This window comes from Alligator mississippiensis, chromosome 8 (assembly GCF_030867095.1).
Source record: "Alligator mississippiensis isolate rAllMis1 chromosome 8, rAllMis1, whole genome shotgun sequence".
Lineage (NCBI taxonomy): Eukaryota > Metazoa > Chordata > Crocodylia > Alligatoridae > Alligator > Alligator mississippiensis.
In genome coordinates, this window is record NC_081831.1 from 27,704,172 (window position 1) to 27,727,993 (window position 23,822).

General features: G+C 58.1%; 2 protein-coding genes across 4 annotated transcripts in view; one reads left to right on the plus strand and one right to left on the minus strand.

Annotated features, from left to right (window-relative positions):
- Window positions 1-20,363, plus strand: part of SYN1 (synapsin I) — a 22,282-nt gene extending 1,919 nt beyond the window's left edge. For 2 of the 3 annotated variants that reach the window (XM_059732536.1, XM_059732538.1), the window contains exons 4-16: window positions 1,262-1,319; window positions 1,689-1,780; window positions 3,178-3,334; window positions 3,621-3,710; window positions 9,012-9,167; window positions 10,494-10,556; window positions 11,485-11,627; window positions 12,032-12,106; window positions 12,569-12,671; window positions 13,085-13,225; window positions 17,243-17,303; window positions 17,893-18,400; window positions 18,667-20,363. In XM_059732536.1, coding sequence (XP_059588519.1) covers window positions 1,262-1,319; window positions 1,689-1,780; window positions 3,178-3,334; window positions 3,621-3,710; window positions 9,012-9,167; window positions 10,494-10,556; window positions 11,485-11,627; window positions 12,032-12,106; window positions 12,569-12,671; window positions 13,085-13,225; window positions 17,243-17,303; window positions 17,893-18,400; window positions 18,667-18,691 — 1,672 coding nt within the window. In that variant the 3' untranslated portion in view covers window positions 18,692-20,363. The remainder of the gene's footprint in view (window positions 1-1,261; window positions 1,320-1,688; window positions 1,781-3,177; window positions 3,335-3,620; window positions 3,711-9,011; window positions 9,168-10,493; window positions 10,557-11,484; window positions 11,628-12,031; window positions 12,107-12,568; window positions 12,672-13,084; window positions 13,226-17,242; window positions 17,304-17,892; window positions 18,401-18,666) is intronic. The other variant, XM_059732537.1, reaches the window with a different exon arrangement.
- Window positions 4,128-8,288, minus strand: TIMP1 (TIMP metallopeptidase inhibitor 1). The gene is made up of 5 exons (XM_006278610.4): window positions 7,991-8,288; window positions 6,876-6,961; window positions 6,080-6,197; window positions 4,964-5,085; window positions 4,128-4,398 (listed from the first exon to the last, which is right to left on the minus strand). Exons 1-5 carry the CDS (start codon window positions 8,124-8,126, stop codon window positions 4,186-4,188), a joined length of 675 nt encoding a protein of 224 aa, XP_006278672.1. The 5' UTR covers window positions 8,127-8,288; the 3' UTR covers window positions 4,128-4,185.
- Window positions 20,364-23,822: the final 3,459 nt, after the last annotated feature.

Genomic DNA, 23,822 nt, shown 5'->3' on the forward strand with positions numbered 1-23,822 from the left:
GGCCGTTCACCCACCTCCATCCATGCCCTGCCCCACATCACTCCATCCTTCCCTCCATCCCCATACAACTCTCCAGTCACCCCCATATGTTCCTATCCATCCATCCATGCATCCCTCCATTTCTTTCATCTCTCCATCCATCCCTCCATCCCCATATAACTTGCCATCCACCTTTCCTCTCATCCATTTTCAACCATAGATATCTCTCTCCATCTGCCCATTCATTGGCTTCTTTTCTATCTGTCCATCCATCCATCTCCTCCAACCCTTCCTTCCCCCATCCAACACCCTATCCTTCTCCTTCCCGCCTCCATCCATCCACAAGCACTCCTCCTAGCTACTTATCCACCTATTCATCCATTCACAGATCAGTTGCTCTATTTAGCTAGGCATCCATCCATCCATCCACCACAGAGTCTCTCCATCTGTTCGCCCCCATACTCAGTTCCATCTGTCCCTGCTTCCTGCCTAGTCATGGCCCCCCCATGCCTCATCCATCCCCCCATCCATCCCCCATCTCCTCCATGGGGGGAGGCAATTTTGGGGGGTGTCATGCTTGGAGCAGGGGAGAGGGCAGTCGGATGCCTGGGTCCCCATCTGGCTGCAGGGGGTGTGGGGAATGGACAGTTGGGGGAGGGGCTGTGGGGGACCCCTCCCTTTCTCCTAAAATCTGCCATATGAGGGGATTATAGTGAGGTCTCAGCAGGGAGTGGGGGGCTGTGATGTCACTCACCGGGGTTCTAGGACACCTGGGTTCTCTGGGAGTGGGAGCTGGGGGATGAGAGCGGGGAGGGGGGGGGGGGGGGGGGGGGGCTAGGGCCTGGGTTTCCTCCCTACCAGCTGTTTGGGGGTGGCATGTTGCTGCTGTCCCTTTATTTAGCTGTTCCATCAACAATGCGGGGGTCTGGAGCTCCCTCTTCCTGCCCCCCCCCAGCAGAGCCTGGGGGGGGGGCACTGGGGGTTCTATGGGGAAGGGATGAGGGGGTACATGCTCAGGATGGAGGGCAGAGGGGCCAGGAGCTGGGGGGAGCCCAGATGTCTGGGCTCCCCCTCTGTAGGCCCTACTCCCACCCCCCGCCAAAAAAAAGAAAGAACCCAGATGTCTGGCTCCCTACTCCACCTACTCTCACCCCACAGGACCCTCCATGGAGAGAGAACCCAGGTGTCTTGGCCCTCCCCACCTCCCCCCAGCTTTGTTCCAGGGTTGAGGGAGGGGCATGCTGGGGACCCCACTCACCTCTTTCCTTGCCCCCCACCCCAGGGTGAAGCTCTTCAAAGGCCGCAAGATCCATGGGGACATCGAGGTCCGGGTGGAGCAGGTGGGATTGGGGGGACCTTCCAAACCTGGCCCTCCACCCCTGGGAGACCTCTCCTATGCAGTTCATGGGGGCTGGGGCTGAAATTGGGGGAGCTTGGGACATAGCCTGCCTGCTAGGAGGAAGGGGTGGTGTGGCGGGCCTGGGGTTGATATTGCGGGGCTTGTGGGGGATGGTTGGGGCAGTGGACAAAGGGAGGGAGCCTGGGGGCCCTGGGCCTCGCTGGTTTGCAGGGGCTGGGAGGAGTCTGAGGGATGTGGGGGGGCCTGGCTGGGGTTGCGGGGGCCCCAGAACTGGGCTGGAGGGGGTCGGGGGCCCCAGTATCTGTCCAGCTGCCCCCCTCCCCAGCTCCCTCTGTTTGCTCCCACCCAGGCAGAGTTCTCAGAGCTCAGCCTCGTGGCTCAGGCCAACGGCACTTTCTCAGTGGCCATTGAGGGGCTGCGTGGCGGGACCAAGGTCGTCAGGTGAGCAGAAGTGTCCACCCCCCCCACCTCGCTGCCCATAAAACCTAGGTATCCTGGCTTCCGCTCCATATATGGGTAGGCCTCATGTTGGGGGTTGAGGGTGGCTCCCTGCTGTCTCCTGGATGCCTTGGTCCTCCAGGATCCCAGTGATGCCCTGAGGGAGGGGGGCAGGGCGGAGTCTCTTGGTCTCTCCTGGATACCTGGGCTTCCATAATTTTGGTGGTGGGGCCGAGGACCTCCTCCAGGACTCCTGGGTTCTCATGGGGCGGGGAGGACGCTCTAGGGTCCCGGAGGTGCCTTGAGGAAGTCCGTCTGCCCCTCACTGGATGCTTGCGTTCTCATAGAGTATATGTGTGTGGGGGGGGGGAGGGGGGCAGCAGGGGATTCCCTTCCCCCTCCCCCTCCTAAACTCCTGAGATCTCCTATAGGGTGAGGGGGTAGGGGTCACTCTTGCAGACTCCTGGGTTCCTTATTGGGTGGAAGGATTCTTCTCGGGGACATCTGGATTCTTTATTGTGGGGCCATCGGGGGTGGGGGTGTGCAGGGGTGGCAGCAGGGAAACGCATACACTCCTAGTTCCTCTAGAGTCCCAGTGATACCCTGGTTGGGGGATGGAGGGCCCCCTTTTCCCTCCTGGACTCCTAGGTTCCCATATGGTGATGGAGGGTCATTCTCTTGGACTCTTGGGTTCCATACTGGGGGTGGGGGTGCCATTTTCCCAGACTTCTGAGTACCATACTGGTGGCAGGGGGGGGTGTTATTCTCCTGGACTCATGGGTTTCCCTATGAAGGCAGGATGCTATCCCAGACATCTGGGTCCTCCAGGATCCCAGTGATACCCCAATGTGGGGATAGAGGAGGGGCTTTTCCCTCCCAGACTTCTGGGGAGGGAAAAGCCCCTCCCATATAGTGAGGGGGTCCTTCTCTTAGACTCCTGAGTTCCCACAGTGGTGATGCAGGGGATGCACACAGTCTTCCAGACTCCTGGATCCTCCAGGGTCCCTGTGATGCCCTGATTTGGGGCAGAAGGTCCCCTCTGCTCCTCTCAAACTCCTGGGTTCCCATACAGTGGCTGTGGGGGGGTCCTTCTCCCAGACTCCTGGGTTCCATATTGGGGGCAGGGGGCTGGGTCATTCTCCTGGTTTCCTGGGTTCTCCTATCAGGGCAGGACACTGTCCTGGACTCCTGGGTCCTCCAGGGTGCCAGTGATGCCTTGATGGGGGACTGGGTGGAAGTCCTGTCCCCCTGTCCTGGGCTTCTGGGTGGGGGAGGAGTATTCTCCTGAACTCCTGTATGCTCTGAGATCCTAGCAATGTCCTTGATTGGGAGCGGGGGGTGGGGGGAGTGTTTTCCCCCACCTCCTGCCACCTCTCCTAGATGCCTGGGTTCTCCCACAGGACATTGCGGCCTGACTTCGTGTTGGTGCGACAGCATGCCTACAGCACGGCACGTGGCGGTGATCATCGGGGGCTTGTCATTGGGCTGCAGTATGCTGGGGTCCCAGCCCTCAACTCCCTGCATGCCATCTACAACTTCTGTGACAAGCCCTGGGTTGTGAGTAAGGGGCACTGTGGGGGGTGTGTGTGTGTGTGTGGGGGGGGGGGGGGGGCCTGCAAGTTGGAAGTGAGGGGAACCACTTGGGAGATGGTGGGGGGGACATGGGTCAGGATGGAGGGGCAGTGTGGGGCCATGGCAGGGAGCTGCGCATTGAAGTGAGGGGCACCAGGGAGTGATGGGAGAGCTGCAGGTTGGGAGTAAGGGGCACCATGGGGCCATAGTGGGGTTCTTGGGGAATTCCTAATTCCCCAATTCCTTCTCTCCCCCCCCCCCCCCCCCCCAGTTTGCCCAACTGGTTCGCCTGCGTCGGAAGCTGGGGGCTGATGAGTTCCCACTCATTGACCAGACCTTCTACCCCAACCACAAGCAGATGGTGAGTGCATGAGGGGTTACAAGGGGACTGTGGTCATGGTGGGGAAGGGAGGCCATGCTGTGCTGGTGGGAGGGATGATACTGGCTCTGTCCCAGAGACTGGGTATGCAAGGGGCCCTGTGTCGCATGAGGGGGTGTGCAAGGGGGAGGAAGGTGATACGAGTTACACCTCTCACAAGCGGGTGCAAGAGAGGAAGTGTATGTGTGTGGGGTGGGGGCTTAGTGTGGGCCTGGGCTCACAGCCAGCTGCATCATACAAGTGCCAGAGCCTCACACAAGGATTCCCCCATACCCGCATCTTCCTTGCACAAGGTTTCCTCCCCTTACACAAGCACTTCCCCCACATTGGCCTTGCAAGAGGAGTCCTTACACCTCCACGTGACTTGCATAAGGCCCCCACAGACAAGGGGCAATGGGCCTGGGTCTCGGGGGTCATTTATTGGGGGCTTACCCAGTAGCAGGGCAGAGGTTAGGGATCAATGATGGGCAGGCAGGGCCCCACGGGCCTTCAGGAGCTGCCAGGTGCAGAGGGGCAGGCCAGGGGTGGGGCCTGGCGGGGACCGGGAGTGGGGTAGGCAAGCAAAGCGCTGGGCCTGGGTCCCCTGCCAGCCGTGCCCGCTCAACCTGTCCATCCACAGGCACTGGGAGTCGGAGGTCACTGTGCACGGCAGCGCCTGGCAGGGCAGTACCTGTGAGAGAGGCGAGATCAGCACAGGACAAACCCAAGGCCCCATCCACTGGCCCAGAAGTTGTGCCTCTGTTCTTAAGCCCTGCCCTTCAGGTCTAGGACCTGCCCACCAGCTCAGAAATCCCACCTACCTGCCCTGAGTCCTGCCCCTAGGCCTAAGACCTGCCAGTCAGCCCTAATCCCCACCCCCAAAATCTTAAACCCCACCCCCAACTCTAAGTCCTGCCCCCAACATTTAGACAGGCCACCAGCCTCAAGTCCCACCCACCTGCCCTAAGTTCTGCCTTCCAGGGCTAGGACCTGCAGGTCAGCCCCATCCCACCCCCAGTCCCACCTCTAAATCCTAAACCCTGCCCTCACAATCCTAAATCCCCTCCCCAGAGCTTGGACCACCCCCAATCCCAAGGCAGTGAGGACAGAGGGGGAAGGGGGTGTAGCTAAGGGACACTCCCACCTGCCCCACCCATGAGAGGTCAGGCCCTGCTCTTTAAATGCTCCAAGAGTTGGGGGGGAGGGGCAGGTTTAATCTAGGCTCCACCCCCAGCCCACAGGCCCCACCTACTCACCTGGCAGTGGCAGCCTTTCTCATAGGCCTGGATTAGGCCTCGGTGCTGCCCAAGGCTCAGCTCCGCCCATGGCTGGATGAAGGAGCATGATGTCACTGTGGCCCGGCCATCCTCAAAGGATGCTGGAAAGAGAGGTGGGGTTAGGGGTGGGGCCAGGTGGCCCATGGCTCCACCCCCAAGTCACGCCAGTCCCGTCAGCCCCAGCACCCAAGCTCTGCCCTTAAAGTATGTCAATGCCTCAAGCCTGGCCCCAAGCCACATTGGTGCCTCCTAGCCCCAGGATGCCAGGGTCCTTCCTCCATTCTGTGGTGGTGGAGGAGGGAATGGGGCCTAGATGCCTGGGTCCTTTCTCCATTGTTTTCGGTGGGGGAGTTGCAAATGTGGGTGTGCTGGGGCCCAGACCCTGGATTTTTTTCTGTTGTATGCAGGGGGCAGTGGTGTGTGCTGGGGTCCCGGACACCTGGGTCCTTTCTCTGTAATCTAAGAGAGTGGGGAGCTGAAACACCTGGGTTCCTTTTCCATATGCATGGGAAGTTGGGGTCTGAGGATGTTAGGGCCCTGGATGCCTGGGTCTTTTCTCCATTATATAGGGAGGGTGCAGTGTGGGGTTCAGGGGTCCCAAACACCTGGGCTCTTTTCTCTCTAGCCTGGAACTAGGTGGGGAGCCTGGACACCTGGGTCCTTTCTTCATTATGTGGTGGGGAGAAGGCAATAGGTCTCAGATGTTTTGGGTCTTTTCTTCCTTATGTGGTGGAAGCAACGGGGTTCATTGGGGTCTTGGATGCCTGGGTCCTTTCTCCCTTACGTGGGGGTGGGGGGCAGTGGACACGGGGGCAGGGGGATTGGTTCTTTCTCCATTCTGTAGGCAGGCAGTAGGGTTTGTGGGGGGTGCCGGAAACCTGGGTCTTTTTTCATTATGTGGAGGAGGGAGATGGGGGGACTCTGGAGCCTGATGCCTGGGTTTTTTGCCCATATTCCAGGACAGGGTGGGGAGCCTGGACACCTGGGTTCCTCCCCTCTGTCTGGGGGTATTGGATCCCCAACACCAGGGTCTTTTCTCCATTTTATGGGCGGGCAGTGGGGGTTTGTGGGGGTCCCGGTTGCCTGGATCCTCACCAGCCACAACATATTCCTCCCCCCGCAGGGGGGCTGCATGCTGGTACCCGCACAGGCTCTCCAGGGTTGGGGTCTCCAGATAGCGCAGGTCCTGTCCAGATACTGGGCCTTTGAGCACCTGGGGAGAGAGGGGGTAAGAGCCCAAATGCCTCAGTTCTCTGGGAGAGGAGTGGGGTTGGAGGGTGCGAGCAGGGTGGGGCAGCGGGGGAGGTTTGGGAGGGGGTCACAGGGGTCACCAGGGCCTATTTCAGTAGCACTGTGCGAGTCATTGGGGTAACTATGGGGGTTATAGGGTCCCAGGAGTGACGGGGGGTCACAGTGAGGGGTCAGAAGGGGTCACAGGGGTCAATATGAGGGTAGCAGTGGTCAGATGGATCACAGTGGAGTTATGTCACAGCAGGGTTTCAGTGCAGGGGTCACAGACAGTGTTGTGGTGTATGTACAGAGGTCTTGGGGTGATGGTGGGATCACGGGGAGTGTTATAAGGTCATGATGGGGTGATCACAGCGGGGTTGCACCGGAGGTCATGGTGAGGTGTGGGGGTCACAGTGGGTTGCAGTGGGTGTCATGGGGTCACTATGGGTGTCAGCAGGGGTCATGTCACAGTGGGGGTCATGGTGGGGTCTTGGAGGTCACAGGGTCATGGTGGAGTCACACTGGGGGCTGGGGTCATGACGAGGCTCATGGGGTCACGGTTGCCAGTGGAGTCACAGCGGGGTCATGGGGGGGTCGGGTTCACAGCAGGGTCACAATGGGGGATCATGGGGTTGTGTTGGGTGTCGCAGTAGGGCCCTACCTTGCTGGTCTTGATCTCATAGCGGACATGGGAGGCACTGGCATTGGAGGATGCCTGTGAGAGCCCCATGAACCGGGCCCGGAGCACTGCAGGGGGGAAGGGATGTCAGAACCCCCCAGAGACCCTCCTACCCCCTGCATCTGCCAGGGGGAAGGAGCTCCCTACCCAACCTCTTGTTTTTCTTAGGTTTTGGGGTTAAAGGAAAATCTGGACCAGCCTCTCAGATGCCTGGGTTCTCCCTCCCCTGTGGGGGGGGGGTCCCCATCCCCTGGCTGGAGAGATGGGTTGTTTAGAGGTTGACTAAGGGAATGCACTTGGACTGCTGCAACCACAGAGGCCTTCAATATGCATAGAGCCATCCTTTCCCAAATGCCTATGTTTTCTCAGGGGTGTAGGTTGTAGCCGTGTTGGTCTAAGGACATAGGCAGACAAGGTTCCTTGGGTGAATCCAATAACTTTTATTAGACCAACCCAAATAGTTGGAAAATAATTATTAGGCAAGCTTTTTTTTTTTTTTTGAACCTGAAAGCTTCCCTAATAATTATTTTCCAACTATTTGGGTTGGTCTAATAAAAGATATCAGATTCACCCAAGGAACCTTGTCTGCCTGTTTTCTCATGTCTTGAGGTATCACCATCTCCTCCCCAGACACCTAGGCTCTCCCATGCTTTTTTTGCAGGGGCGGCATGTATTTAACTCCACCTCCAACACTCTGGCAAGTGGCCCCTGTGGTTCACCTGGCAGATTAAAGCACATTTAAAAACCCATTACACAGTTCACACTGCTGTGTACCCCTGCACCCATCTCCATACCTCTGTGGTTTCTCCCATGCTCTTTGGGATGTCCCTGGCCCCTGCCCAGATGCCTGGGTTCTCTCTCACCCTGGTGGGGGGTCCCTGTCACCTTCCTGAATGCATGGGTTCTCATGAGCTGGGCCAGGGCAATCCTCTCGACCTCCTAGGTCCTCAGGGGCCATAGGGAGGAGGCACAGAGCCTTCCCTTCCCCGAAGCCTGGGTTCTCCTCCCTGGTGGGGGATCACCCTCCCCTCCCCGATCCTCTGGGTTCTTCCCCCCCGGGGGGTTCCCCATCCCCCCTGAGCCTTGAATGCACTCACCGAGGTCGGCCTGGCAGTAGGCGCTCTGGGGGTGCTGAGGGGCACAGCTGCAGGCGGAGGTGGGGCCGCCTCGGGCCAGGAGCAGCGCGAGCCCCGCCAGGAGCGGGACCCACCGGGTGGGGGCGTTGGCAGCCATGGGGCAGGCGGGACCAGCAGGCTGGTCGGCAGCGATGGGCGCCGTGAAACGGGGCTGCAGATCCGGAGCGACGGGCACCGCGGGGCTCGCTGTGCCGGTGGGGCTGGTCGCTGCCCGTATATAAGCCGCACCGCCTCCCCCTCTCCTTCCTGTCCCGCTCCCGCTGGGAGGGGCATGGGGAGTGATGCAAACTCGGAGCTGATGTCAGCGCCTGGTGCGGAGGGGGCTCCAGGTCGGGAGTGAGGGGCCCCATAGCGTGACGCGGGGGAAGTGGGGATGGGCTGCAAACAGCCCCTCCTGCTCCTCCGCCCAGGGGCAGAAAGTCCATGTGCTGGGGTTTTGGGGGAAGGTGCCTGGGCTCCCTCACACCAGAGCTGGGCACATCCCAGCCCTCCCCACGAGCTTGTTATGCTGGGCCGTTCCACCCCAGAGCTGAGCGCTTCTTGCTGTTGCTCTGTGGAGCCTTAAACTGGCCTATGCCCCCTGCTCCACCCCGGAGCCAGCTGTGGCTCAGGGCCCTGCTACATGGATAGAAACCAGCTCTAGATTCCTCATGCATTTTCGCTCTATGTAGCTAGACCCCCACACCTCACCATGAGCTGGATACCTGTTTTATGGCGGCATCTGGACATGTGGCTGCTCTAAACACATCATGATTAACCCGATAATAGAAGCAGTGTTATACTTCGCGGTTCCGCCAGCCCAGAGCTGGGCTCATCTCGCTGTAGTTCTGTGGGACCTTAACCTGGGCCATTCGCTGCTGCTCTACCCCAGAGCTAGGTGGATCTCAGTCCTTCTTGGGCAGTGTTATACTCTTTTGTTCCCCAGCCCTACACCCCAAAGCTGCTGCATCCTGACTTCTCCCTGCACTGTTATTCCTCACAGCTGGCTGCATCTCAGCCCTGTTCTACTTGGCCATGTCTCCCTACTACTCCACAAAGGCAGACATCTCCCGGCTCCTGCGTCATCATTTTCCATAAACATTCATCATGCTACATTCTCTGCCTTTCTCATCTGCCTCCTTTAATCCTGGCTGCCAAGGTGGTAACGTCATCACCCAGGCCACCCTGGCGGGTCCAGGAGCCCAGATGCCTGGGTTCTCTGGAAGGGGAGGGGGGCAGGCTAAGAGCTGGGAGCCCAGGTTCCTCAAAAGCAGGGTCAGGCCTGGTGCCAGGTTGGGTGGGGTGGGCCTGGACGCTTGCGTCCATTCAGTTGAACCCGCTGCCCCCGCGTCTGGGTGCGTTTCAGCTTCTGGGAAGCAGTGCTTCGGGCAGCGGGGAAGGGAGGCTTCAGGGCAGGCAGCCAGCCCCGAATGGGAACCAGACGCTTGGGCTGGGAAACGCCCCTGGTGGAGCCGGAACCCACGGCTGGGAGGGGAGGGGGGCTCTGGGTCGGGAGTGAGGGGCGTCCAGTGAGGAGGGGGAGGATGGGGGGGGGTGCAAGTAGGGAGTGAGAATACCACTGAGGGAGATGCAGATCAGGAGTGAGGGGCACTGCAGGGCTGGGGTGGGGGGCAGGGGGTTGGAAGTGGGGCATGGGGGGAATGGAAGGGTTGCAGGTTGGGAGTGAGGGGCACTGCAGGGTCTTAACACAACCCTGCCCCCCCCCCCCCGCCCTTGTATGAAAGTCACCCATTCGTGCGAGGCTGGAGCCCATGTGACCTGGGGGTTGACTCAGACCTCTGGGGGGTCACCCCAGTCATGAGGACCTGGTGGTGGGGACAGCTGGGAGCTGGGACACCTGGGTTCTCTGGGAGGGTAACAGGAACTCAGCTGGGGTCAGGGCAGGGTCGTGGCCCAGATGCCTGGGATGTCCACCCTGTGCCCAGGGGGAAGTGGGTAGGGTGTAGGATGCTGCCCCCTCTCCCCTCCACTCCTGCCAACCACAGGCTCGCGTGCAAGACCAGGGGCACACGTGAGCCTGGGGTGACTCAGGATGCCTGGCTTCTCTGGCCCACACCCACATGAAAGGAGAAGTGGGCTGGTGCTGGGTGGGGGTCAGGGCAGGCAGGAGCCTGGAACCTTCCCACAGGGTCACATTCCCTGCGGCTTTGTGGGGATAAGGCTGGGTCATGGGGGGGGAGGGCAAGGTGGAGGGGCTGTGGGTTGGGAGTGAGGGGCACCACAAAGGGATGGGAGGCAGGCTATGGATCAGGAATGAAGGACACCATTGGACAAGGTTGGGAATGAAGGGTACTGTGGGGTGATATGGGGTCAGCTGCAGTTGGGAGTGAGGCACACCATGGGCAGCAGCTGTGGGTCAGGAGTGACAGATACTGTGACAGCCCCCTTATGTCAGGGGGTGCCGGTCAGGAGTGAAGAGCACTGGGCAGGCTTGACCCCCTCCCCTCTCTTCTCCCTCCCATAGGTGACATCGCTGCGGTTCCCGGTGGTGGTGAAGATGGGCCATGCCCACTCTGGGATGGGCAAGGTAAGGGGGGAGATGTCGGTCATGGGTGGGCAGAGCTCAGATGTAGGAAGGAGACATGACTTCATTAGTTGGCACACACCCCTCCCAGCCATCCAGGAGGCCCCGCCCTTGAGTGGGCAGGGAAAATAGGAGGGGCCTTTCCTGGAGTGGGTGTGGCTAGCCAGGTGTGGGCAGCCGGTGGCGCGTCAACCCAATGAGGCATGCTATTGGCCCTTCAGGGAAGCTGCACATGGAGGCATGGAGCCTGCTCAGGCTGATACCGTGTTGCTTGCAGTCCATATGCCACCAGATGGGCAGGCACAACATGTCTTTCCCTAACACCTTCCTACAGCCAGCTTTCCCCCACATCCAGCTCAGCCCCCAGCCTTGTCTTGCAACCCCCCAGCCCCCTGCAAGCCCCACTTACCTCACAGGCCCCAGGAAGGAAAGTGAGCCTGAGCCAAGCCTTGGATAACTAAGAGCCTCAGGCTTCACCCTTTCCCCATCTTCCTCCCCCTCCAACAAGGTTGGGGGTTTGCGGCCCTTTTTGCAATCAGTACTTGTAGGCTGGAACTCTGCCAGCCTGCAGAGCTCTTTGCAAAATGGGGAAATCCACAGGTTTCTCTGATAAAAGGTAAAATCTGTCCGCCCCCCCCCCCCGATAAAATAAGGAAATCTGTGGTTTTCTCTGTTTTTCTGTGGGAAACAGAAAACCCAAATCCCTGCATCCCTGGCTGGGGATGGGTGGGCGTGGCCAACCCCTTGTGGGCAAGGTCTGTGTGGGCCTGGCTTCATGCTTCTGAATGGCTGGAGCAGGCCTGGCGGGTCCCTCTTGCCTGTGGGCAAGCCCTGCTCCTCATTGGCTTGACATAGGTGAGCATGGCCTCTGTGGGTGGGCTTAGCCACTCGGGGGCATGTTCTGACTTCTCCCCCGCCCCACGCTGGGCAGGTACGAGCAGGTGACTCACAGGCACTGGCGGACCTGGCAGGGTTGGTGGCGTTGACACGGTGCTATGCCACAGCCGAGCCCTTCGTGGAGGCCAAGTACGACGTGCGGGTGCAGAAGATCGGTGCTGCCTACAAAGCCTACATGTGAGCTGGACTCCTGGGTCCCCTGTGCCAGCCCTGCCTCTGGACCCCACCCCCTGCTGGAGTCAGATGTCTTGGTCCTCTCCATGAGACCCACCCCAGCCCCCAACTCCTGTGTGTAAACCGGATGCTTGGATCCCACCCCTAGGACCCCTCCTCTCCAGCCCCCACTGCATGGGAGCTGGACACCTGGGTCCCTTCCATCAAACTCCCCCCTGCCGCATAGCTCCCCCACCCGCATATCCCCCATCTTATCATGAGCCAGAGTGGACACATGAGTCCCGCAGCCTATGGCCCCTCCTTCTGCAGCCCCCAAAGCCACCCAGTCTTCGCCAGCGTCCCCAGTACCTTCAGTAGCGCCCCCCAGTCCCTTCCTGGCACCCCCCGGTGACTCCCAGTCTCCCCAGGCGAACGTCGGTGTCAGGGAACTGGAAGACCAACACCGGCTCGGCCATGCTGGAGCAGATTGCTGTGTCAGACCGGTGAGGAGGCAGGGCTTCTTGGGTGGGCATGCCCCAGGAATCCCCATTGTCTGGAGGGGTGGGGCCTGTTTCTAGCTGGGCAGAGACAGCTATTACAGTGCTGGATGGGGGAAGCCTAGTGATGAGTGGGTGGGGCCTGCTTATATTCTGGCAGGGCCTCCCTAGGGTGGATGGGGTACCTTTCAGCTGTGGGCAGGGACTACCACTGGGTGGGTGGGGCCTCTCGCTGGTGTGGGCGGGTTGTACCGCTAGGTGGGCAGGCCCATCCATGGTGTGGGCGCTGTCTGTCCCTGGGTAGTTGGGGCCTACTCTTAAGTAGGTGGGGCCTTTCCCTGTGATGTGGGCAGGCCTGGGGTGGAGCTTGAGCCCCCTGGCTGGGTTGGTGGCAGTGAGAGTATCCCGAGGGGATGGGGCCTGGCTGGGGGTGTGTCCAGCCCCACCCCTGCTAAGCCCCGCCCCCAGGTACCGGCGCTGGGTGGATGCCTGCTCCGAGCTCTTTGGAGGCCTTGACATCTGTGCTGTGGAGGCTCTGCATGGCAAGGATGGGCGCGACCACATCATTGAGGTGACCGCCCCCCACATCTTCACTGCCTGGGTCCCCCCCAACCCCTCCACGCCTGGGTTTCTCATTCCCTGGACACCTGGGTTCCTCCCCCTAGCAGCTGGATCCCTTCTTTCCTGGAATATCTGGGTCCCTCCACCTGGGTTCCTCCCCCTGGACATGTGAGACACCTGGGTCCTTCCTTCCCCCACCACAGCAGCAGCACCCACTACCACAAGGTCTCATGGCCAGCAGAGGGTGACCACCCACCCTTCCTGCCCTGGATCCCTGTGTCCCTCGATTCACCCAGCCGTCCTCCCCCCCATTCCCCTCCAAGACACCTGGGTCCCCTCATGGATGCCTGGATCCCTCGACACCCCTCCCAGATGCCTGGATCCCTTGACTTACCCCCCCATCTCCCCCTCCTTCCCCTTTAGGTGGTGGGCTCCTCCATGCCACTCATTGGAGATCAGCAGGACGAGGACCGGCAGCAGATTGTGGAGCTGGTGCTGACCCGCATGGCCCAGGCACTGCCCCGCACCCCCAGCCCCTCTCCTGCCCGTGGTGGGCCCCTCCAGGTACTCTTCTGGGCCCCATCCCCTGGTCTCCTAGCTGCTCGCACACCCATGGAGGCTGCCTGAGGTGACCCCAGCCTGCCACAGTTCCCCAGATTTAACACAGTTTAACACAGTTTCAGTTGCCTGTGTCCTCAAGGCTTAATCCAGATTAACTCAACCATGTACATGAGGGTCTCTCAGGCCCCACCCCACCTGGGGAAGCCACCTGAGGTGCCCCCAACCCTGTTCCAGCTTCTTGGATTTAACACACTTTAACTGTAATGCAATTCTTATCAATAATCAATTTTTTAGCGGTGGTGGCTGTGTGGTAGAGTTTCTACCTGCCATGTGGGAGATCTAAATTCAAGTTTTGGGTGAGGCAAGTGACAGGGATGAAATTCTTGTTGGAGTGGAGGAGGTTATTGTATTTTCTCAGTCTTCCCCAGTAGTCTGATGGTAAGGGTATCTACCCTAGGTGGTAAAGGTTGTGGGTTCAAGCCTTAGTCTAGCTGAAGACCTCTGGTTGCTGTGTGAGGGAAAGTTGGGATAGAGGTTGGGTGGGGGAAGGAAAGATTAGGTGTGAACAGGAGAGGGTTTTTTTTAGCTGGGCCCTGTGGTGCAGTGCTGGGCCTTTCATAGTAGCTAGGGTCAGGAGGGACCTGAACAGATCACCTAGCCTGACCCCTGCCACAGGCAGGAATGAATGCTGGGTTCACAAGACCGCAGACAGGTGATCGTCCAACCTCCTCTTGAATATGCCCAAGGTAGGGACGAGGACCACTTCCCTGGGAAGTTGGTTCCAGATTTTGACCACCCTAACTGTAAAATATTGCCTTCTGATCTCAAACCTAAACCTGTTCTCCATCAGCTTATGACCATTGTTCCTTGTCACCCCGGGTGGTGCTGGGGAGAAAAGGGCTCTACCTATTTGCTGTTGATCTCCCCTGATGAGTTTGTAGGCAGCCACCAGGTCCCCCCTCAGCCTCCTCTTGCTGAGGCTGAACAGGTTCAGGTCCTTCAGTCTCTCCTCATAGGGCCTGTCCTGCTGCCCTCTCACCAAGCGGGTGGCCCTCCTCTGAACCCTCTCCAGGCTGGCCACATCCCTTTTGAAGTGCGGCGCCCAGTACTGGACACAGTACTCCAACTGTGGCCTGACCAAAGTCGCATAGAGGGGTAGTATCACCTCTCTGGACGGGCTTGAGATGCACCTTTGGATGCATGACAAGGTATGGCTGGCCTTGCTGGCTGCGGTCTGGCATTGGCGACGCATGTTCCTCTTGGAGTCAATAATGACTCCAAGATCCCTTTCCGCCTCTGTGCTTTCAAGAAGGGAACTCCCCAGCCTGTATGTATGCTGTGGATTCCTTCTCCCAAGGTGCAGCACCCTGCATTTGTCTACATTGAACCCCATCCTATTCTTGTCTGCCCACTTTTGTAGTCTGTCTAAATCTAGTTGCAGCCTCTCTCTCCCTTCAAGTGTGTCCTTGCCCCACATCTTAGTGTCATAAGCAAACTTGGACAGCGTGCTTTTCACCCCCTTGTCCAAGTTGCTGATGAAATGTTAAACAGTGTGGGCCCGAGGACCGAGCCCTGAGGTACCCCACTGCTCACATCTCGCCAGGTTGAGTACAACCTGTCCACCACTATTCTCCGGGTGCGCCCCATCAGCCAATTTTTTACCCATCCAACTGTGCAGGCATCATTGCTGCAGTCACTTAATTTATTGATGAGGATGGGGTGAGAGACAGTGTCAAAGGCCTTCTTAAAGTCTAGAAAGACTATGTCCACAGCAACACCATCATCCAAGGATTTAGTTACTTGGTCATAAAAGGCAATCAGGTTGGTCTGGCAGGACCTTCCTTTGGTGAACCCATGCTGATTGCCCCTGAGCATGATCTCCCCTGCAGGCCCCCCACAGCTGTGCTCCTTGATGATTCTCTCCAAGAGCTTCCCGAGCACCGAGGTGAGGCTTACAGCCTATAATTACTTGGGTCCTCCTTACTCCCCTTCTTAAAAATAGGGACCACATTAGCCAATTTCCAATCCCCTGGCACCTGGCCAGATGATCACGAATGCTCATACAGCCGGGCCAAGGGCTGTGCGATGACCCCTGCCAGCTCCCTCAACACCCTTGGGTGGAGGGCATCTGGACCTGCAGATTTAAAAATGTCTAGCCCTTCCAGAAGATCCCTAACTACATCTGCACTGACTGAAGGCTTGATAGAGCTATCCCCAAGATTGTCCCTACCTCTCAGTCTGGGTGCTGAGGTGCTGGGTTCTGGTGCTGGCCTCTCATTGTTAGCTTTCCTCTCTGGCCCCTTGCTCCTCAGTGAGTCCCTGGTGCCTGTGGCTAGGTGCACACAAGGAGGCTGCGCTGTGTTGTGTGGAGGCAAGTGGGGGAAAGCAGGGATGGAGGCTGGGGGGGCAGGACAGGGAGGGAAAGATGAGGTGTGAATCCTGTGAAAGAAGGGGGTTTTATAGCAGTTGTGTCTGTCTGGTAAGTTTCTGTCTACTAGGTGGGAGATCTGAGTTCAAGTCCTGGCTGGGTCAAGTAGGGTGAGTGAAGTGGCAGGGGAAGAGTTCTTGTTAGAGTGGAGGGGGTCATTGCATGTTGACCTTACTAGCTGCCCTAGTGGTGTGGGTGCTCAAGCTTGGCCCAAAATGTTGAGAGTTCAAGGCTAGGTGTGTACCCAAACCCCTGCTTTGGGGGTCAGACTTGATCTTGATGATCTGCTCAGGTCCCTTCTGACCCTATCAACTATGAAGCAATGTTTTCAAGGTGTAATCTGGATGAAGTCTATTGTGTAACTAGGGGTCTTCCACCTTCAACCCCACCCAGGGAGGTCCCCTGAGGTGCCCCCAGTCTTCCCCGGTCCACTGGATTTAAAGCAGATTAATCCTAATCTGGTTTATCTGGTCTGTGTGTCCAGAAGGCCATGTAAACAGGAGGTCCCCCAGTCACCCTGGGGATCCCCCCATCCATGGAGACCCCCTTAGGTACCCTGACCCCTCTCTCAGCTACCCCAGATTTAAAATGATTTAACTATAACACAGTTCTGTCAGCTGTTTGTCCACATGGTTTAATATGGATTAATTCTGCTTTATAAATGGGGTTTTTTTCTAGGCCTAACGCTACCCAGGGAGGTCCCTTTTGGTGTCCTGACCCCTTTTTCCAAACTCCCTGGATTTAACACAGTTAAACTTTAACATGGTTTTGTTTAGCCATGTATCTGTAAAGATTAATCTGGAATAAAATAGTTGTGTAAAAGGGGGCTCTCCCAGCCCGAGTCCCATTTGGGCAGGTCCCCTGAAGTGCCCTCTGTCTTCCCTTATTCACTGGATTTAATGCAGATTAATTTTAACATGGTTCGTCTGGCCTGTGTGTCCAGAAGGATTAATCCAGATTAACTCTGCTATATAAACAGGGGGTCCCTCAGTCACAACCCCATCCAAGAAGATCCCCTGAGGTGCTCCCAGGCCTTTCCCATCCCCCACAATTTAACTCAGTTTAATGCAGTTTTACTCATCCATGTGTCTGCACATTTTAATCCAGATTAAGGCAACTGTGTATAAAGGAGAGAACTCCCAGCCCCATTCCCACCCTGCCCAAGGAGGCTCCCTGAGTTGCCCCCAGCCTTCCCTTGGCCTCCAGATTTCACCTGGTTTAACCCTAACTTTGTCCAGCCACCCTGTGCACCCAGACTACTCCTGACCGTAATCTGGATTTAGGCCCCTATTCCTCCCCATGTGTGCAGACATCGTGACCCTCACCTGAATTAAGAATTTGGTGTGGTCTTTAATCTGGGTTTGGGCGGGCCCTCCCCTCAATTGCTTTTGGGGCCTGGATTAAGAGCTCAGTGTGACCACACAGTGCTTGATCTTAATCCAGATTACCCCCCTCCCCCTGCTACAGTGCAAGTTGGACATCCAATGGGTAGCAGGTTCTCAAGGGGCAGGGTCCTGGTGGACAGAGTCGGCGGGGTGGAGTCTCAGGGGGGCTTAACTTCCCCACACTGACATCCCGGTTGTCTCCGCCAGGGCCCCCTTGCCAGTGCCCGGCAGGGCCCCCCACCACAGCAGCAGCGCCCACCACCACAGGGTGAGTGACCCCTGATCCCCAACCTCTGACCCCTTTCCTCATTGAACCCTTCAGACCTGCTACCCAGCCTGCCAAGCCTCCCCTATAACAGCTACAGAGTCTGTGACCCCTGCCCTCTGACCTCTTCCCCCTGGCAGCAGGTGGCATAAGCCCTGACCAGTGATTTCCCCCACTTTCGCTATATAACCCTGGTATGCTGTAGGGGACATGATCCCTGACGTGTGAAATCTGACCCTGGCTATGACCCCGCCCACCTATGTTGCAGAGGAGCTGACCTCTGAGCCCTAATCCACCTGCTCTTGACCATGATTTGCCCACAGCCCCCCTGCAGCAGGATGTGTGACCTTTGATACCTGGTTCTCCTGTGACTCTCTGTGCTGACCCCCCACAGCTCCCTCACAGATTGGAGGGAACATGATTTATGACTCCCCCTCACAGCTTTCCTGTGCTGCAGGGACCACGACCCCTGTCCCCCGATCACCCCTACAGCTCACCCAGGCAACCGGGAATGTGACCTCTGATCCCCGCACAGCACCCTCCCATCCTGCCGGGCATGTGACCTCTGACCCTTGACCTCTCTCTCTCACAGGTGCGCCCCCCCAGTCGGCCCCAGCCCCACCAGCCCAGCGACCACTGGTCCAGCCCCGCCCACCCCCACAGGGTCAGCCCCTCCCCGGCCCTGTCCCCACCGTTCCCCGCCAGCCTAGCCCCACAGCCCCATCCCCCTCCACTGGCCCCCAGACACCCCGCCCCAGCCCCCTCCCCCCTCCAGGCCAGGCCCAGTCTCCCCGGCCCAGCCCCCTCCCTCCCACAGGCCAGGCCCAGTCCACCCGCCCCAGCACCCACCCTCCCCCAGGCCAGGGCCAGTCCCCCCGCCCCGGCCCCCTCCCCCCACAGCCCCGCCCCCCTGCTGGGGCCCAGCCCCGCCCCCGTGCCCCCCCCCAGCCCCGCCCTGTTCCACCCCCCACCACTCAGCAACCCAGGCCCAGCATCCCAGGTGGGCAAGGTGGGGGTGGAAGACCCCCTCTGGGGCCCCCCAAGCCCCAGGCAGCCTCGAAGCCTGGCTCGGATCCCCTGGCCCCACAGCCCCAGCTCAAGTAAGTTGGGTTCTATCCTTGGGGTGCGAAGTGTGTGTGTGGGAGGTGGCTGGTTCTCCGGGAGAGGAGGGAGACGTGAGGGATGACAGCAGGGGGGGCTTGGAGCTCAGGCAGCTGAGTTTCAGCCTCATGATGGGGTCCTAGATGCCTGGGTTCTTGCTCCTCGGCTGGGGCCTAAGAACATGGATGCCCAGGTCCTCTCCGCTCTGCTGGGAGCCCAGAGGCCTGGGTTTCCCAGCTGCTGCCCACTGCCTTCCTTGTTGCAGAGCCACTGGTGGTGGACAGCGCTAGGCCAGATGGAGAGCCTTCACCAGCCTCTTTGTCACTGGAGAGTGGGACCCCAAAACCTGGGGGAGACCCTGAGACTGCTGGGGGATTCCTTCCCCATTACCCTGGACCAAGACCTCCTGCCCCTCCCCTTGTTTGGCCTGAGGCCTGGGGTGACCCCCCAAGAGTGCTATGGGGACCCCAAAATCAGTGGTGGCCCCCAAAAGCCAAGGCAACCCCAAAGCTGCCAAAGGACTGCCCCCATTGCCCAGGACCCCCCAACCTCCCTCCACTGGTTCCTGTATTCCTCGTTGCTTGGCATAGCAAATGGAGGACCCCAAAGATTCTTGGGGGACCTCAAAATCAATGGAGAGCCTCCAAAAACCAAGGGCATCCCACGACTGCTGGGAAACAACTCCCACTGCCAAAGACCACTCCCAGTCTCTGTATTCCTCCCCTTGCCTATTCTATGGAATGGGGGAACCCCAAGGGCACTGGGGAGGTCCAAAAACCAAGGGGCCCCCCCATTTCCCAGACCCCCCCACCCCTGGAGACCCCCTGCACCTTACCATGCTTGGCCTGAGGACTGGGGTGACCCCCGTTGCAGGACCCCCAAAATTCAAGGGGACCCGAAGATTGTCAGAGAAACCTCCCCTCTTCACCCAGCCCCTTCTCCCTGTATCCCCATGCTTGGCCTAGTGAATGGAGGGACCTCAACATTGTGGGGGGGCAAAAACAAAGGGGATGCTCCCAGGACTGCTGGGGAAATCCCCCACAGACCCCCCCTCCCTGTATCTCCCACTTACATGGCCTATTGAATGCAGGACCCCCCAAACAATCAGGAAAACCACCCTCAAACCCCTGCTTGGCCTGGTGATTGGGGAACCCCTAAACCTGACCCCCCCCCTTTTTTGCTGATGAGATGCTACCACCCCACGGAGCCCTCTCGCAACACCCTGGAGCCCTGCCCACCCCCAGCTGAGCCCTGCCCCTTGTGCCCAAAGTCCTTCCCTCTCTGAAGCCCCGCCCCTTTTGCACAGATATATGCAAACCTGCTCTGAGCCCCTCCCCTCCTTCTGGCCCTGTCCCCTGGGAGAAAGTGGGGGCGTCCCCCTCGTGCCTGTGTTTGTGCTGCTGATGGTGTCTGTGTTGCTAGGCTGAACCAGTAAGCCCCGCCCCCTCTCGAATAGGCCCCGCCCCCACGCTGGACAGCTCAGAGGTCACCTGTATTTTTTTGAACAGCCCCGCCTCCTCCACGCTGTTGTGATCGCACCTCACGTGCCCCTCGGAAAGCCCATGAGAGCGTGAAGCCTTGCCCCCTCCCTTGTGCGAGGACGTGAGACTCCGCCCATTTCCTCTTGCGTGAGTGTCAATCCGCCCACTTCCTTGTGTGAGAGGCTCCGCCTAGTTCCTCATGCAGGGTTGAGACCACGCCCTCACCAGCTGCTTTGTGCCATGGCACGAGACTCTGTCCCCCTTCCTCGTGCGAGCGGGCATGACCCCCCGCTACATTCCCAGTTGTGCCACAGCCCTGCCGGGCCCCACCCCGTCCCTTAACGCTGGGGGAGGGGCAACCCCAGGTCCCCCCCCTCTTAGCCGTGCCCCTCCGTCGTGATGCTGTCGCCTGTGGTGTCTGTGTGCCTCGTGGCCGAAGCCAGAGAGACATAAACTATATTAAAGAGAGATTTAAACACGAGTTATCGGGATGTGTGTGCGGCTGATTCTGGGGAGGGTGGGCCTGAGTATAACTATGAGGAGCGCTGGGATGTACCCAATTCTGGGGCGGAGAGGTGTAACCTATGGGGAGAGGCTGCAAGCTGTGCGGTAGGGAATGGCCAAGTGTAACAGTCTGGGGAGAGCTGAGATGCGGCCAGCTCTGGTGGAACTGCTGGGTAATGGCCAAGTATAAATGAGGCTGAAGTTGGTTGCTTGTTCCCAGTCCCTTATTCCTGGTTCCCAGTTCCTTTTAATAAGGAACTGGCTTTCACGCTGGAATTATGGCTAGAAATTCTGCTTGGGCCACTACACAGCATACCTCTGCACCACAGGGAGACTCTACTAGATGCATCTCACCAGAGACTTGCCCGGCCCAAAGCGTGCTTTGGCCATGCCAGGCTGTCAACTGACACCACCCCAGCCACTCTGCTAAGTATCTGGACCCAAATAAGGAACTGGAATTTGAGCTGGGATTATAGCTAGAAATCCTTCTTGGGCCACCCCATACCATGCCTCTGTGCCACTGAGAGACTGTCCTGGACATCTCTGACCAGAGACTTGCCTGGCCCAAAATGCAGTTTGGCTGTGCCAGGCTGCCAAGAGACAGCGCTGCAGCCACTGTGCTAAATACATGGACTTGAATAAGGAACTGAATGTTGGGCTGGGATTATAGCTAGAAATCTGTCTGAGGCCACCCCAGAACACTTCTCTTTGGCACAGGGGGACTCTCCTGCACATCTCTGACCAGAGACATGCCCCGCCCAAAAAGCAGTTTAGCCATGCCAGATTGCAAACTGACACCCCCCCCCCAGACACTGTGTTAAGTATCTGGAAACAAATAATGAAATGATATTTGGACTGGGATTATACCCAGAAATCCTTCTTGGGCTACCCCAGACCATGTCTCTGTGCCACTAGGGGATGCTTGTGGACAACTCTGAATAGAGACATGCCTGGCCCAATGCGCGGTTTGGCTGTGCCAGGCCACCAACAGACGGCACCCAAGCCACTGTGCTAAGTATCTGGACCCAAACAAGGAACTGACTTTTGGGCAGGGATTATACCCAGAAATCCTTCTTGGGCCACCCCAGATCACATCTCTGTGCCACCGGGGGACTCTCCTGGACATCTTTGACTACAGATTTGCATGGCCCAAAGTGCGGTTTGGCCGTACCAGGCTGCCAATTGACAGCACCCCAGCCACTGTGCTAAGTATATGGTCTTGAATTAGGAACTGGTTTGTGGGCTGGGATTAGAGATGGAAATGCTTCTTAGGCCACCCCATGCCATGACTCTGCGGCACTGGGGCACTCTCCTGGACATCTCTAACCAGAATCTTGCCTGGCCCAAAGCGCAGTTTGGCAGTGCCAGGCTGCCAACTGACAGCTCCCCATTCCCACTGTACAAAATGCATTGGCTTGAATAAGGGTTTAGGTTGTAGCCGTGTTGGTCTAAGGACATAGGCAGACAAGGTTCCTTGGGTGAATTTGATATCTTTTATTAGACCAACCCAAATGGTTGGAGAATAGTTATTAAGCAAGCTTTCAGGTTCAAAAACCCTTTGTCAGGCTTGAATAAGGAACTGGCTTTTGGGCTGGGATTATACTTAGAAATCCTTTTTTGGGCCACTCCTTGATTTACCTGTGTGCTACCGGGGAACTCTCCTGGACATCTCTGACAAGAGACTTGCCTGGTCCAAAAGGCAGTTTGGCCGTACCAGGGTGCTAACTGACAGCACCCCAGCCACTGTGCTAAATATATGGACCCAAATAAGGAAGAGGCTTTTGGGCTAGGATTACAACTAGAACTCCTTCTTGGGCCACCCCATGGCATACCTCTGTGCCCCGGAGGATTCTCGTGGACATCTTTGACCAGAGACTTGCCTGGCCCAAAACACAGTTTTGCCGTGCCCAGCTGCTATCTGACAGCACCCTAGCCACTGTTCTAAGTATAATGGCTTGGATAAGAAACTGTTTTTGCGGTTGGGATTAGAGATGGAAGTCCTTGTTGGGCCACCCCACACTATGACTCTGTGGCACCAGTGGACTCCCTGGGCATCCCTGACCAGAGTCTTGCCCGGCCCAGAGCACAGTTTCTTCATGCCATGCTGCTAACTGCAGCCCCCATATCCATTAATATAATAAAAGGCTTGTCTGTACGTCTGTCCATAATGCTTCTAGCCAATTGCACATGGGCCCCTGAGAGGGCAGGCGGCAATTGGCTGGGTGGCACACACTGCGCAGGCCCAAGTTTGCACCGCTGCCAGGGAATTTTGGTGGTGGGGAACATGCCCCAGCCATCCAAGCAGCCGGGCTGCAACCCACCTCCCTGCCTGAGGGCCAGTGGGGTATCATGGTGGCCGCCCATCCTGGATGCCCCTCAGAATAACCAGCAGGGACGGAGAGACAGGGGGTAGGGAGGGAGGAACGGGAAGGGAGGCAGGCAGACACGGGCCAGGCAGACCCGAAGTGGCTGTGGGGGGAAGAAGGGGAGCGGAGTTGGACCTGAAGTGGCGGGGAAGGGGTGGGAATGGGACTGGACTAAAGTGGCACGAAGGAGGAAGGGAGTGGGGTCGGACCCAAAGCGGTGGAAGGGGATGGGGTGGCTTGGGGTCAAACCTGAAGTGGCCGGAGGGAGGTAAGGGTAGAGCGGGGTGGGGGAAGGGGGAAGCAGGGCCAATTGCAGGGCTTTGTACCCCTGTCCTCCCCCCACCCCCATCATTCTTGATGGGCAGTTTGCTAGTACTAATTATTTTGGCTTGAATAAGGAACTGGGTTTTGGCCTGAGGTTATCATTGCAAATCCTTTTTGGGCCACCCCACACCATGCCTCTGTGGCACTGGGGGACTCTCCTGGACACCCTTGACCATGTTTTTGTCTGGTCCAAAGAATGCTTTGGCCATGCCGGGTAAGTCTCTCATCAGAAATGTCCAGGAGAGTTCCCCAGTGGCACAGAGACATAATCTGGGGTGGCGCAAGAACGATTTGTAGCTATAATCAAAGCCCAAAATCCAGTTCCTTATTCAGGTCTATATACTTAGCACGGTGGCTGGGATTCAGTCTGTTGTCATCCTGGCATGGGCAAAGCGCAGTTTGGGCCTGGCAAGTCTCTGGTCAGAGATGTCCAGAAGAGTCCCCCAGTGGCGCAGAGATGTTGTCTGGGGTGGTCCAAGAAGGATTTCTAGCTATAATCCCAGCCCAAAATCTAATTCCTTATTCAGATCCAGATACTTAGCACAGTGGCTGGGATGCTGTTAGTTGGCACTCTGGGACAGCCAAACTGTGTTTTGGACCGGGCAAGTATCTGGTCAGAGATGTCCAGGAGAGTCCCCCGGTGGCACAGAGGTGTGGTCGGGAGTGGCCTAAAAAGGATTTCTGGGTATAATCCCAGTCCAAAATCCAGTTCCTTATTTGGTTCTGTGTACTTAGCACAGTGGCTG